General features: G+C 36.3%; 2 protein-coding genes across 5 annotated transcripts in view; one reads left to right on the top strand and one right to left on the bottom strand.

Moving 5' to 3' along the window:
• Nucleotides 1-15,411, top strand: part of LOC125651149 (uncharacterized) — an 84,022-nt gene extending 68,611 nt beyond the window's left edge. The window contains exons 8-10 of one of the 4 annotated variants that reach the window (XR_008800931.1): nucleotides 4,484-4,622; nucleotides 5,148-5,629; nucleotides 6,369-6,959. The gene's annotated coding sequence lies outside the window, so the exon portion shown is untranslated. Of the gene's footprint in view, nucleotides 383-4,483; nucleotides 4,623-5,147; nucleotides 5,630-6,368; nucleotides 6,960-8,367; nucleotides 8,594-12,173 lie in introns of those variants that run through there. The other 3 variants (XM_056157983.1, XM_056157985.1, XM_056157984.1) reach the window with 3 other exon arrangements.
• LOC125660091 (THAP domain-containing protein 10-like) lies at nucleotides 6,303-8,032 on the bottom strand. Its single transcript, XM_056160920.1, has 2 exons — nucleotides 7,652-8,032; nucleotides 6,303-6,404 (listed from the first exon to the last, which is right to left on the bottom strand). Exons 1-2 carry the CDS (start codon nucleotides 8,030-8,032, stop codon nucleotides 6,303-6,305), a joined length of 483 nt encoding a protein of 160 aa, XP_056016895.1.

Genomic DNA, 15,411 nt, shown 5'->3' with positions numbered 1-15,411 from the left:
CCGATAGACAATGTCTCTAGAAAATCTTGTTGATCTATATGCTATTAGATCAAAACGTCGACTTGTTTATAGGAAATCTAACCAAGCTATATAAAGTCTGTGTTTGTTTATTTGTTTCTGTTTTTAGCTCATTTGAGCTGAAAGCCCAAGTGAGCTTTTCTGATTGCCTGTTGTCCGTCGTCTGTCCGTTTGTAAACTATTCACATTTTCGACTTCTTCTCCAGAACCACTGGGCCAATTTCAACCAAACTTGGCCAAAAGCATCCTTGGGTGAAGGGCGTTCTAGTTTATTCAAATGAAGGGCCATGGCCCCTTCAAAGGGGAGATAATCACAAAAATAGGGTTGGGTTATTTAAAAATCTTCTTCTCAAGAATCACAGAGCCAGAATAGCTGAAATGTACATGAAAGCTTCCTGAGATAATGAAGGTTCAAGTTTGTTAAAAGCATGGCCCCCGGGTGTAGGATGGAACCAGCTAGTACAATAGGGGATCAAAGTTTTACATACAAATATGTAGGGAAAATCTTTAAAAATCTTCTCAAGAACCACTGGGCTAGGAAAGTTCAAATTTACATGAAAGTTTCCTGACATTGTGCAGATTCAAGTTTGTTAAAATCATGGCCCCTGGGGGTAGAATGGGGCCCCAATAGGGGATCAAAGATTTACATGGGAATATTTATGTAAAATCTTTGAAAATCTTCTCAAGAACCACTGGGCTATGAAAATACAAATTTACATGAAAGCTTCCTGACATAGTGCAGATTCAAGTTTGATAAAATCAAGACCCCTGGGGGTATAATGGGGCCACTGTAGGGGATCAAAGTTTTACCTACAAATATATTGAGAAAAATCTTTTAAAATCTTCTTATCAAGAACCAGTGGGCCAGGTAAGTACAAATTGACATGACAGCTTTCTGACATAGTGCAGATTCAAATTTGTAAAAATCATGACTTCCGGGGGTAGGATGGGGCCACAATAAGGGAACAAAGTTTTACATACAAATATAATGGAGAAATCTTTAAAAATCTTCTTTTCAAGAATCACTGGGCCAGAAAAGTTTACATTTACATGGAGTCTTCCTGACATAGTGCAGATTCAAGTTTGTTAAAAGCATGGCCCCCAGAGGGTAGGATGGGGCCCACAATAGAGGATCAAAGTTTTACATACAAATATATAGATCAAATCTTTAAAAATCTTCTCAAGAACCATTTGGCCAAAGAAGTTTACATTTACATGAAAGCTTCCTGACATGGTGCAGATTCAAGTTTGTAAAAATCATGGCCCCTGGAGATAGGTTGGGGCCACAATAGGGATGAATTTTTTACATGCGAATGTATAAAGAAAATCTTTAAATTTGGGTCTAGGTGATTCAGGTGAGCGATGTGGCCCATGGGCCGCTTGTTGTAATAAAATATTCCACAATCTAATGAGGAATCATTCAAATCATAGTATATATTCCATTTTAAAAAAGAGTGGGAAATGGAATAGAATCAACTTGATAATAGTGTACATTCACTTTCATCTTCATGTGCCCTAAGTCAGTTTTTCTGATCCAAACTGTGTTGTGTTTAGCATAGAGTTAAATAAGAATAATAATAAATCCAAATTTTGATACCAGAAGTGCATGATCTCATTTAATCGCTGCTATTTATAATCACAGTCTTTGTAATTGTTAAGGAACTGGGTGACTGTCCATTTCTATGCTGACGTGTTTTTCCTCTCTGTAATGTTGTTTGGTTGTATATTGTTTAATGTCCTGATCAAGAATCTTTCACTCATATGGAGACCATTGCTAGTGATAGGGTGCAAAATTAAGGCCTAGCTATGCTAGCATTGGTGTTTATGGCCTTTAAGCATGGAGGGATCTTTATTGTGCCACACCTGCTGTGACACAGGGCCTCAGTTTTTGCTGTCTCATGAAAGGCATCTTCGCTAGCCAAGGGTTTTCGGTCCACTCCGCTCCCCATGGGGAGCGGAGTGGACCGAAAACCCTTGGCTAGCGAAGATGCATGAAAGGTGAAGATAACGAACAGTGATCAATCTTATAACTATTACAAGCAATACAAAATAGAGAATTAGGCAAACATCGACCCCTGGATATACATGATTGTACATACCAGAGGTGGGATCAGGTGCCTAGGAGGAGTATAAGCATCTCCTGTTGACCGGTCACACCCACTGTGAGCCCTACCGTATATACTCACCCATAAGTCAGTCTGCCTATAAGTCGGTTGTATTTTTAGCTGAGTTGCAATGAAGTTGAACTCGGCTATTGGTTTGGTGATGCGGGCGGGTGGGCGGACGGTTGGGCGTCAACAATTGGTTTCCGGATGATAATTCGAAAATTTTACAATCTAATCAAATGAAACTTTGATTTATTGTTGGGTACCAGGTAAGGAAGACCCCTATTAATTTTGGAGAAAAATGGTCAAAGGTCAAGGTCATAGTGACTGAAAATAGAATGAAAATTTCAGAAAAATTTGGTTTCCGGATGATTACTCAGAAAGTTTAAATCCGAATGAAATGATACTTAAAGATATTGTTATGTACCAGGTAAGGAAGACCCTATTGATTTTGGAGAAAATAGGTCAAAGGTCAAGGTGACAGTGACCGAAAATAGATTTAAAATTCCGAAAAAAAAATTGGTTTCAGGAGGATAACTCGAAATTTTTTAATTTGAATCAAATGAAACTTGGATATATTGTTGGATACCATCAAAGCAAGGCCCCTATTGATTTTGGAGAAAAAAGGTCAAAGGTCAAAGTCACAGTGACCGAAAATAGATTGAAAACTTCAGACAAATAATTATGGTTTCTGGACAGTAACTCGAAAAGTTTAAAACTGAATCAAATGAAACTTGGTTATATTGTTGGATAGCAGATTAGGAAGACCCCCTATTGATTTTGGAGAAAAAAGGTCAAGGTCACAGTCCTGAAAAAAGATTGAAAATTTTAGAAATATCTGGATCTGCATGATAACTCTAAAAGTTTAAATCCGAATCAATTGAAATTTAGAGGTATTTTTGGGTGGGTAAGGTATCAGGTAACTCCTTTTAAAAATGTATTCACAAGAATTTATTACATTATATCCAACAATTAGTTCTTCACAATTATAAATATGCCACATCATTCCTGACTTTACAATGTATCCCATGCAGGGTTCAAAATTAACTTTTTCAAGCACTAGTCAGACAGCATTTGACCCAATGATCGGTAGTATTGGCAAACTAGATCGTTATAATGAACATAGAATTTGCAAAATGCTGACTTTAAATGCGACTGTTGAAACTTCATCCTTATGACAAACAAGGCTTAGGGGTACTGAGGATCTATTCTAACCCAGATCCCTACGGGACCTCTTCTGTAAGGAGATGGGGACCCACCAAGCGCACATTTCCTAAGTTTTAATTGTTCTTTTAGAATGTCAAAAACAGCTGATGAATCTGTTTGTATTCGCAAAGTTTTCTACGGTATATCTTGCATCTTCATCAATTAGTTTTTATGTGCTGATTTTAGTGTTTTTATTTTGGTCGATTGGAATTTGGTGTGGTCTGTAGGAAATAAAATAATTTCGGAACCAATGTCAATTAATACAGGATTGAAAAGTTAGTTCCGCACACTTTGGTAACAGGGAGGGGCCAATATGGTCATAGCACATGATTAAATGTCTATCATTGAAAGGCTTTTTTATATTTTGCTGATACTATGTAAAAATTCAATGCATATACATGTACGTAGGAAAAGCAGAGAGGGATCGATGTACCAAAATTGTGAATTTCACAACCCCACAGAGTTTTGACTCCTAAGGCTGGTCCAAATTAGTCATATAGTGTTAATATAGCTGCAGAACTGTAGCTCTCTGAAAAAATATTCTGTTATGTCAAAATATTTTTTCAGAGAGCTACAGTTCTGCAGCTACATATGTAGTTGTAATATAACATATTATGTAAAGTCTTTCATCAGTATGGGCACTTTCAGGGGCATTTATAATGTTTTCTAAAAGAACACATCTTGTTTTATACTGCTGCTGAAGTTAAAATTTAGCTTAGAGATGCAGAACAGGAAAATAATCATAGATTTCGTAGACCTTGAGACTAGTGATACTTTTAACTAATTATACTCTGATGATTGACATGGCCTGTGGGCTCTTGTTATGTACATGTAGCTTTTTTTAAAGTGCCCCGAAAGTCATGGGTGCAAAAATGGTAAATTGGTTCAGAAAATTAATACATTTGAAAATATAAGAATAAAAAATTATGATCGTGCGTGCATTCAATACCAAGATGTTCCCCGTCAAAGTTAGCTATTTTTGCACCTGCCCAAAATCAATCAACTGAACTTCCGGTTTTACTATATTACCATAATGACGTGTGACGTCACAACCCATCAGTCTCAAACTGCCAGTATGGCAAATGCGAGTGATACCTCCGTTTCTGTGGACGAAATCGACCTCCACATATCATTTGAAGCGTCTTCCTTTGAAGATTATCGTAACGAGGACGTACAGGACATCGTCCCTTACCAATAAGAGTAAGCTGCAATGGATTCTGACTATTTCGACAAGTTAAATGGGGAGAATGCTGAATGTGAACAACTTGAACATCGCCTTGGAAGCACGGAATGGTAAGACGCCGTTAGAATTTTTGTTTATAAAATAAATTTTGGGAAATACAAAATTGATCAATCATGTTTAACTGTACATCATTCTTAATTACATTAATGATAAAATTACAGATGTCTAATCACCATATTACGCCTGTCCGCGTCGTTTTCACAGGAATCTGTAATTTTGTCTGTATAATAACAATGTTAGTGGTCTCACTGGTGTGTACCATACCACCCCTTAGTAATTAGGGAGTGGTATGGTATATACCCTCAATTATCAATAGGCCTACTATCATTACGGACAAAATTATTTGTTCCTGTGGTGTATTTTCACTCATTACTTCATTGGGAAAGGGCTGAAAAATAACATTGATATTTCTAACGTCTCATGTGACACGTCCCCTTTTATACTGTTATATTTGTTCTTACAATTTTTCTAAGAATTTTTAAAAATTATTATCTAGAGGAGAATTGTCTTATCTTTTCCCCATTATTGAGTTCTCTATTCTTTCACAAATTTACATGGTTTACAAATCATTTTAGGTGTCAGTGTGGATTCTATTTCCATATGTCAGCTGCCAAGGAAAATGTATGCTGCACCGAATTGCCAAGGGTTGATGAGAAGAGGGGAGTCATTCAACAAGGAACTGGCCTGCTTTACTGAACACCCTGGGTTTTCATCAGTGTGTTTAGATGTGCATGAGCTTGAGACGGCATAATACCAATACTAATCCCAGTATGGAGAAATGAGGGCAACAATCGAAGAGGAAGTCAATTTTTTTTTATTGATTTAATCACTACAAAATTCACATGACCATTGGGTCGGATTGCTAGTTTATCATTAGTGAATAATTCCAAACATTTCCCGGAATTACAGGCGTAACAGATACATAACACACAGGCAATTTGTTTGATGGTGCTAAGGATACCTAAGGCACAAGGTGCGAGTCCCTCTACCCTCATGTGCTGTGACGGAATTCCTTTGCCTCTGAGGAGTATCGAGGATTCAATGCACCTGAGTGATGGTATGATTTTGATGAAGCAACTTTTTTTTAAACAAATGTACGATTCATACATGATGCATACAAAAAAATTCAAGCACAACATTCTAACAGAAATGGCCCAAAAATAATACATTTATGAATATAATGGTAGTAAAAAATATCATAATTATAAATAAATACTGGCAAACAGAATACTACAAAATATAAATTTTCTAGAAAGCATCAGCTACACAAACAATATTTTAAATAAAATGTTTCTGCACCCAGGAATGGGACGAGGACCCTCCTTTCATGTTCCCATTTTTAAAAAAGGTTCCATCATTTTTTAACTCTTACAACTATTATATATACTAAGCTAATACTACATATACTATGCCAATATTCCATTCTATAAATTATTTGCAAAAATACACTGTTGCATGCAAGACCAAACAGATAGTTACCCAACGGTCAGACCCTATATCATGGTTGTTCCCAATCTTTTTTTATTTGTAAAAAATAACAAAATTTGTTTTCACAACCTACTACTGTATATGACTTTGGTTCAGATTTAAACAAAACCAAAGATAAAGGTGTTTTACAATGATTTAACATTTTTAAACAAGATTAAAATAGAGCACATCTGTATGACCAACATATTTTTTATCTGCTTTGCTAGAATGTCCAAATAGCTAGTATTACGTTTTGTTCACATTCACACGGATGTCTCGATCCTTCTGACTGAACCTCGATCTAAAATGTAGCACCGCTTCTTTATCAGGATGGAAAAATTCACTGCACAGTGGAGGTGGTTGAGCTGTCAATGAACATGGTAATGGTTCTGATGACCCTTGAAAGGCCAAATAATTCTCCTTCATCAGGAATGATGGGCTGGAATAAATGGACACTATTTAAAATTTGATGTATGCTTTATATCCTTATAAATAAATTGCTCTTTACTATATGTATTGTATTTTGATAAATAATAAAAATTCTCATTAACTTTGTTATTGCTGTTTTAAACTTGATTGAAAGAAAAGTCACAAATGCAAAAATAGTAAAAATGCCATGCCAATTAATTTTGATATGAATTATGATAGTGGATTATCTTTAGAAGTACATTCTTACTAAATGTTGGATCAACAGGCTTCCTACGAACACTGCATTCCCCACACTTGAACTTCGGGAAGCTGATTTTAAATTGTTGGTCCCCCTCCTTCGTTATGGCATGCAGCCTTGAGGAATTCTCATTAAAATGTAGAGCAGCAATCATCAACCTTTCCCAGTAAAAAAGGATAAAATAAGTGTTATGATAGTGCTTTATAATGTATTTACTGTTATTCTATTATTATTTTGAAATAAAATGTCCCCATGTAAATATTGAAATAATTTGCAGTGGGGGATCCTGATCATCCAAAGGGGAAGGGAGTATCCTGAAGGTCGGAACCCTCCCCTTTCATCAGAAAATTTTGCTAAAAAACACCCATACATATAGATGGTGGAACCCCCCTCTAACAACTAAAATTTAATAATGGTATAACCCCCCTCCCTTTTCAAAATTCCTGGATCTGCCCATGATTTGTGTAAATTAAATTAGTGAAGAGGGGTTTCCATCATATGTCATTTTTTGGAAATAATCTAATTTTCATTAACGTATAAATCCAAAGGATGTACATGTAGGAGTTATAACAGGTGTCGGAGGCCACCCACTCTACACCCCTCAGCCTTCACTTGATTAATCAGAATTGGTATCTTTGCAATGTTAACATTTAATCGTGTTGGAAAAATAATATTGCCCACTAAAAGAGTAATAGAAGTCTACGTATATTTGAATTATGCAAAATTCTTGATCACATTACTAAGATAGGTCAGTGGATCTATATGACAGAATATGTTTAAACGGTAATCTAATCCAGGGTCCTGATCAGATGGGGGCATGTAAGAAACTCGTACGTGTATTGTAACTTATAAAGTGAAAAAAGCTAATAAACGTCACAGACTACAATAAAAATTATCAACTTTCTTACCGATGGAATCTTCATAATAAAGTTACACATGACCTACCCTATTTTTCTTCAGCTTGGCGGCAGCCTGGCGCTTGGGTTTAGGCTCGGGCGAAGAGAGGAGGGCAAGGTTGAGGTCGTCCACTTTCCTCTTAGGGTAAAGCGATAGAATCGCACCAGGGCAGAGGCGTTTTTTCGCAGGAATTACAAATTCTCTCATCAGTGAAAACTGAGCCTCGAAACATCTGTCCGTGAAATGCGCAATACAAACAACAGTATACTGGGACGGTCCTGTCCAGTCTGCACGGGTCAGTCCCACAAATCGAGTCCATGCTGCTCTCTGTCGCTCGTCCTTCGGGAAAACATGGATGGAAACGGTGTCCGAGGGCCTGTTGTTGCATCCTGCAACTACACACATGCGTCCCTTACTCTTACTTGCCATTTCTCTTAGAATATTTTCTTCTCTTATACTCACGTCTTGTTGTGAAGAAACCGCCAATGATGGGTTGTGACGTCAGATCCGGTATTACATTTTCAGTCTCGTTTTCGGTATCGTAAAGGTGTGAATTTACGAAAAAGGTTGTTTTTGCCCATTATATCGTTTATTGATTAAAAAATAACTGAAAGAATTTTACTATCGGTATTCATTTTTAAAAATACATAAGATAAACCAAAATGTATATTTGACTTCCGGGACACTTTAAGTAGCTAGCTATAGGCTACATGTACATATGTATTATCAAGGATATTTATATAAAAATTGTTCCATTTTTCCAGATATTGCAATAAATCCAGAAGAGGAAAATGTGATATGTCTATGATAATGTAAATTCATAATTATTCATTGAATGTTCTGAAAGCGACATTGTCACTAGCCAAAGGTGATGATCCATGGTGTTTCCCTTGGCTTGAACTGTGCCACCTATTGTTTATAGAAAGTTATGTCCCGTAACATTAATTACTTTTTGTCCAATGAAAATCTGTCTTACTCTTGAACTCAATATTAAAAATTATGACCTTCACATAACAGGATGTGAACAGAGCAGCTGGAATTTTTTATTTGTTCAAATGAACGGCCATGCCCGCTTCAAAGGGGAAATAATCACAAAAATGCAGAAATAGGTTGGGATCATTTCAGAATCTTCTTCTCAAGAACCACTAGGCTAGAAAAGCTGGAATTTATCTGAAAGCTTCATGACATAGTGAAGATTAAAGTTTGTTGACAGTTAAAATCATGAACCCCGGGGATAGGGTGGGGCCACAATAGGGGATCAAATTTTTTACATGCGAAATTATAGGAAAAACCTTTAAAAGTCTTCTTCTCAAGAACCACTAGGCCATAAGAGTGGAGATTTACCTGAAAGCTTCCTGGTATAAAGTAGATTCAAGTTTGTTTAAATCATGGCCCCTGGGGGTAGGATGGAGCTACAATAGGGGATTAAAGTTTTATATAGAAATATATACTATGGAAATCTTAAAAAATCTTCTCAAGAACCACTGGGCCAGAAAAGTTTACATTTACATGAAAGCTTCCTGACATAGTGCAGATTCAAGTTTGTAAAAATCATGACCCCTGGGAGTAGGTTGTGGCTCACAATAAGGATCAAAGTTTTACATACAAATATATGGGTAAAATTTATAAATGTGGGCCAAAGTGACTCAGGTGAGCATTGTGACCCATGGGCCTCTTGTTGGTCTGTTTGTCTGTAAAAACGTTAACCTTGCCCATAACTTTTGAATGGATGGTGATAGTGGTTTCATAATTCACATGGTATTCCTTGTGACAAAACCTTTCATTTGATACCCACAAATTTGACCTTGTGACCTTCACCTTGGAGTTTGACCTAACTTTGAAAAACTTTAACCTAGCTAGGCCATAACGTTTTAATGTTATGGGGCAAGGCTTTCATATTTCACATGTGTATCCCTTTTGACAAAACATTTCTTTTAATACCAAAATGTTGACATCATGACCTTGACCTGGGTGTTTGAGCTACTTTTGAAAAACTTTAACTTGGGCCATAAGTTTTGATTGGTTATGATATTGCTTTCATATTCCACATGTGTATTCCTTAATTGTGACAAAACCTTTCTTGTCTTTGTTTTTAGCTCACCTGAACCGAAAGATCAAGTGAGCTTTTCTCTGATCAAAATTTGTTTGACGTCTTTTGTTGTCATTATCTTCTCCGGGACCTCGATGCCATTTCCAATCAAAATAATCCTTGGGTGAAGGGGATTGAAGTTTGTTCAAATAAGGGGACCATGCCTCTTTCAAAGGGGAGACAATCAAGAAAATGCAAAATAAGGTTGGGTCATTTGAAAATCTTCTCAAGAACCACTTGGCCAGAAAAGTTGAAATTTACATCAAAGCTAATTAACCTGACATAATGCAGATTCAAATTTGTTTAAATCATGGCCCATGGATATAGGATGGGGCCACAATAGGGGATCAAACTTTTACATGGGGATATACGTAGAAAATATCTTCGTCTCAAGAAAATCAGGGTCATGATTACTCATATTGATATGCAAGCATACCCAGGCAGCTCTAGGGCTTGAAATTAACATATGCCTGTCAGTCTGTGACTGGTTAAAAGTCTGGCGGACTGACTGACATTTGATTTAGTCAGTCCGATGGGACTGGTTAATATACTAAAGCATCATTTTGGAAAATATACTAAGTCTTATGAAATCTTATACATACATGCTTTGATCTGTAGATATCAGAAGGATTTGATTCGTAAATTATAAATCCCACATACATGTAAGTGTTACAATATTGTCTGAGGCATATTGAGTTTAATTTAATTTTAATAACATTAGCGAATTATGTTTAATTATTTTTGGAAAACTTTGCTGGACTGGTTGAAATTATACCCTATCAGTCCAGCTGAACTTGTGACGTAAAAAGTTAGCTTCAAGCCCTGCCAGGTAGTGCAAATTGAAGTTTGTTCAAATCATAACCCCCAGGGGTAGAGTAGGGCCACAATAGGGGATCCAAGTTTTATGTTGGAATATATTAGGAATTTTTTTAAAAAGAAAAATCTTCTCAATAGCAGCAAGGCCATGATTACTTATTGATATGCAAGCATCCCCTGAGGTAGTTCAGATTCAAGATTGTTCAAATTATGACCCTCAGAATAGGAAATCAAAGTTTTACATAAGAATGCTTTCATCTCAACAACAGCAGGGCCACAATTAGTCGTAAAAGCACCCACATGTAGCATATAGTGCAGATTCAAGTTTGTTTAAATTGTGATCCCTGGTTGTAGGGTGAAGCCACAAGTGATACAGTACCTGGTCTCTCATATTTCATATGTGCATTTCATATTTTGTATATAGATTCCTTATGGCAAGAAATTTGATTTGATGCCATGATGTTTGACCTTTTGACCTTGGAGTTTGACCAAAATTTCAAAACGTTAACTGAAACTTTAACCTTGCTCATAACTTTTGAAGAGTGAGTGATAAATCTTTCATATTTCATGCAAGTATTTCTTATGGCAAGAGCTTTCTTTTGGTACCAATTTCTTTGACCTTGGATTTTGACCTACTTTATGAAAAGTTCACTTTGGCATGTCTGTCTATATGTAACACTGGGTTTTAGATGAATTTTCGAACATTGTTGAGTTTTAGAAATAAAACTTCACATGAGAAAACTTGAGGATGACCCTTATTGTTTGGGGTGCAGCCATATGGTGGGTGCCCTATAATAAATCACTCTGTCCATCCATCAGCCCATTCTATGGCATGTGATACATGTAACTCTAAGTTACCTTGGGGAGACTTTAATAAATTTTACATAAATATACACAACACTTAGAGTAGAAAGACGAAGATCCCATTTGATTTTCATAGTTACTGGCTTTGTCTTTACAGAGTTACAGGACTTCGAATAATTTTTAATAATGATAAGATAGAGGCAATTATCAGAAGATTTTCATAGAATTTAAATCTAAATAAGTGCTTAAATTCCTATGTACATGTAATCATACTATGTCTGTTTTTTGGTGTAAACATTTAACCTTGACCATAACATTTTAACTGTTAGAGCTAGGGTTTTAATAGTTCACATGTGTATTTCTGGTGATAAGACTTTTCTTTTGGTACCAGAATGATTGATGTCAATTACCTTGACTTGGATATTTGACCTACTTTTGAAAAACATTAACTTTGGCCATAACTTTTGAATGCTTATAGTGGTACCAGGGCTTTCATATTTCACATGTGTATTTCTTGTGACGAGACCTTTTGTTAGGTAGTATATTACTCTTCTCCCATATGGGGCATTGTTGTTTCACAATCACATCTTGTGTGATATGGCATATTATGCAATACAATTTCAGACTGTAAGTTATATGAAAAGGTGGGAGGTACACTACTGCTAATTAAATAGCAACTCAATGTAAAACTTTCCATAAATCTGGAATGCTGTTTTATACATATTTTCATTGTATTTAGTACATGTACAGCATATATGCATGTACATTGTATAAAACACTATTTACTATTACGCACACTTGAGAATCAGTACATAAGTACTTTGACATTGTGATTTTAATGGTTTTCAAACATTTTTGCAGGAAGACGACTGTAGTAGATTGGTGAACATTCTCGGTGATAAACTAGTAACCCTCAGCATTGTTTATGCTGAACACCGCAATGGAGATGATAGAACCCAAATAACTGCAAAGAAAATATATTCATCAAAATTTTCAGATGAGTCTTCAACACAAATTAAGGAATTCATTTCAGAAGTTCAATCCCTTGAAAATTATTTGAAAAGGCCAAAGAAAACAGATCTTGTTTTCATGCCTCCATAAATGTGGCAACAGGATCATGAAACATCTTATTATGACTTATTCAAAATCTGAATAATGCATGAATGAAGTCTTGTTATAATTACTGCAGTCAAAGAGTCCCAAAATGTTAAGAAAAGTTATCACCATAAATTATTTACTCTAATTCTGATTCAGATTGCACGAGATTCATATATTACAATAAATGGTTTCCAGAGGATAATTCTAGTTTTCTCCAAGCTTTCAGTCTTCACGAAAACACTTTAAAAAACTTGCTGGCCAGTCGGACCAGTACATTGTCTGAATTTACTGGCCCACAGTGAAATTTACTGCCCCCCAAATTTTCATAGTACATGTTTATCACATACATTATGGAATGCATTGTAAAACTGTAAAATTAATTTACTGAAACTATGCTTATTACTCATATTTAGGGATTCCCTTACACAGTTTCAGAGGGGCGCCCCGCCCTGCCGCCTTTTGCCGCCGCCCTCTGCCCTTTCCCAAATTTGAACACAAAAAAATCGCCGCTCTTTTGCCTTTGAAGACAACACAAAAATTCCCTTTATTGTACCCCAATTACAAACGTCTCTTTCTTTTGTCAATTTCGTTTTATTTGCCGGATGTGATCATAATCATGCAGTATTTGACCAGGTAAATTGAACAGATCATAATTGATCATTTGATTGGAAGCACGTGGTAACGGTAAACACCCGTAGAAACTGTCTAAGTATGGAATAATTTTCAAAAAAAAGTTTATACTTCTTCAATCTTGCGAAATTCGTTCGGTATGATTTTCGCTTAAAAAATATTAAAATCTTATTTCTATTCCAGATACGTTTACAATAGATTTATATGAGGAAAATAGCTCTTTCCGAGGCTAATTCTGACATGCATTCGTTTACTGAAAACTGGCACAAGATTAAGTTCTGAATATGGCGATAAGTTGTTCAATTTGGAAAAAAAAATTGGTGACCGTTTTCTTTTCATCACTATATTATGCATTACCGTTTTGCTTTTATGTTTAGAATCGCACACTGGTGTTTTAATCCTCACAAGTCAAGGTTTTGTGATTACGTACCTCCCAATCACAATGCCTCTACCCCTTTTGAAAAACAATGTAAAGACCTTGTGACGTACGGAGTTGAATAAGTATGTACACATTTTCAGCATTTCATCATTTCTAGCGAAGTTTTAGTTATTGAAAACTTGATTGATTTTAGGTCATTATGATTATGTTGACCATACTACTTTTTAGCATATAATCATTAGGTCACCTGAGTAAACTCGGGTGACCTAAGGCAAATGGTTGTCCTTCATCTGTCGTGCTTTCACAATTGAACATTTTTAACTTCTTCTTGATAATTACCATTCCAGTTCTCTTGAAATTTGAAGCATCATTGTGACAAGGGGGACATAAATTGTAAATTTCAGGACTCTTGCACCCCCTTAGGCCTTAGGGGTGGGGCAAAATTGACTAGTTAGCTCACCTGAACCGAAGATTCAAGTGAGCTTTTCTGATCGCTTTTCTCTGCCGTCTGTCTGTCTGTCCGTCTGTCTGTCTGTAAACTTTTCACATTTTCGACTTCTTCTCCAGAACCACTGGGCCAATTTCAACCAAACATGGCCAAAAGCATCCTTAGGTGAAGGGCTTTCAATTTGTTCAAATGAAGGGCCATGTCCCTTTCAAAGGGGAGATAATCACAAAAATGCAAAAATAGGGTGGGGTCATTTAAAAATCTTCTTCTCAAGAACCACTGGGCCAGAAGAACTGAGATTTACATGAAAGCTTCCTGACATAATGCAGATTCAAGTTTGATCAAATCATGGGCCCCGGGGTTTGGATGGGGCCACAATAGGGGATCAAAGTTTTACATACAAATATATAGGAAAAATCTTTAAAAATCTTCTTCTCAAGAACCACTGAGCTAGAAAAGCTGATTTTTACATGACAACTTTCTGACATAGTGCAGATTCAAGTTTGTTCAAATCATGGCCCCCGGGGGTAGGATGGGGCCACAATAGGGGATCAAAGTTTTACATACAAATATATAGGGAAAATCTTTAAAAATCTTCTTCTTAAGAACCACTAAGCCAGAAAAGCTGAGATTTACAAGAAAACTTTCTGACATAGTGCAGATTCAAGTTTGTTCAAATCATGGCCCCCGGGGGGGTAGGATGGGGCCACAAGTGGGGGGGTTCAAAGTTTTACATACAAATATAGGAAAAAGCTTTAAAAATCTTCTTTTCAAGAACCATTGGGCCAAAGAAGTTGACATTTACATGAAAGCTTTCTGACATAGTGTAGATTCACGTTTGCAAAGGGTAGTTTGGGCCATAATAGGGACTAAGGTTTTACATGCAAATATATATGGAAAGTCTTCAGATATGGGCCAAGGTGACTCAGGTGAACGATGTGACCCATGGGCCTCTTGTTTTCAAATATCTTCTCTACAACCACACGTGTTAGAAAAATTGTAAAAATACATAGTGATGTAGAGCAGAAGGGGCAAAATTTGGTATATAGTATGTATGTGTAAAAAATTCAAAAGACATCTTCTCTAATTCTATTGAAAGTAGATGGTTATTAAGAATGAGCAGATAACCCTGTATCAAAATTGTAAATTTCATGATCCCAGGGGTAGAGGTTTTGGTATTAACGTGGGGCCAAAATGGCCAGTGATTAAATGTGTTAACAATCAAACATTTTTAGCTTCTTGATAACTATAATGCCATTTCTTTTGAGATTTGTATGAAGATTGTTTTTTAAAAACAGGTGACTGATAAGGTCTGTGGGCCTCTTGTATATTCCTGTGGTCAGAATAGGTCCTCAGTACCCCTTGCTTGTCGTAAGAGGTGACTAAATGGGACGGTCCTCCGGATGAGACTACAAAAACCTTGGGCCTTTATTATAAATAAATGGTCCCGTGTCACAGCAGGTGTGGCACGATAAAAATCCCTCCCTGCTGAAAGGCCGTAGGTGTCGAGCATAGGACTAAATTTGCAGCCCATCACATCGGTA

The sequence above is a fragment of the Ostrea edulis genome, chromosome 3 (assembly GCF_947568905.1).
Source record: "Ostrea edulis chromosome 3, xbOstEdul1.1, whole genome shotgun sequence".
In the NCBI taxonomy this organism is placed as follows: Eukaryota; Metazoa; Mollusca; class Bivalvia; order Ostreida; family Ostreidae; genus Ostrea; species Ostrea edulis.
Note: the sequence above shows the minus strand (reverse complement) of the source record. Positions and strands in the feature narration are given on the sequence as shown.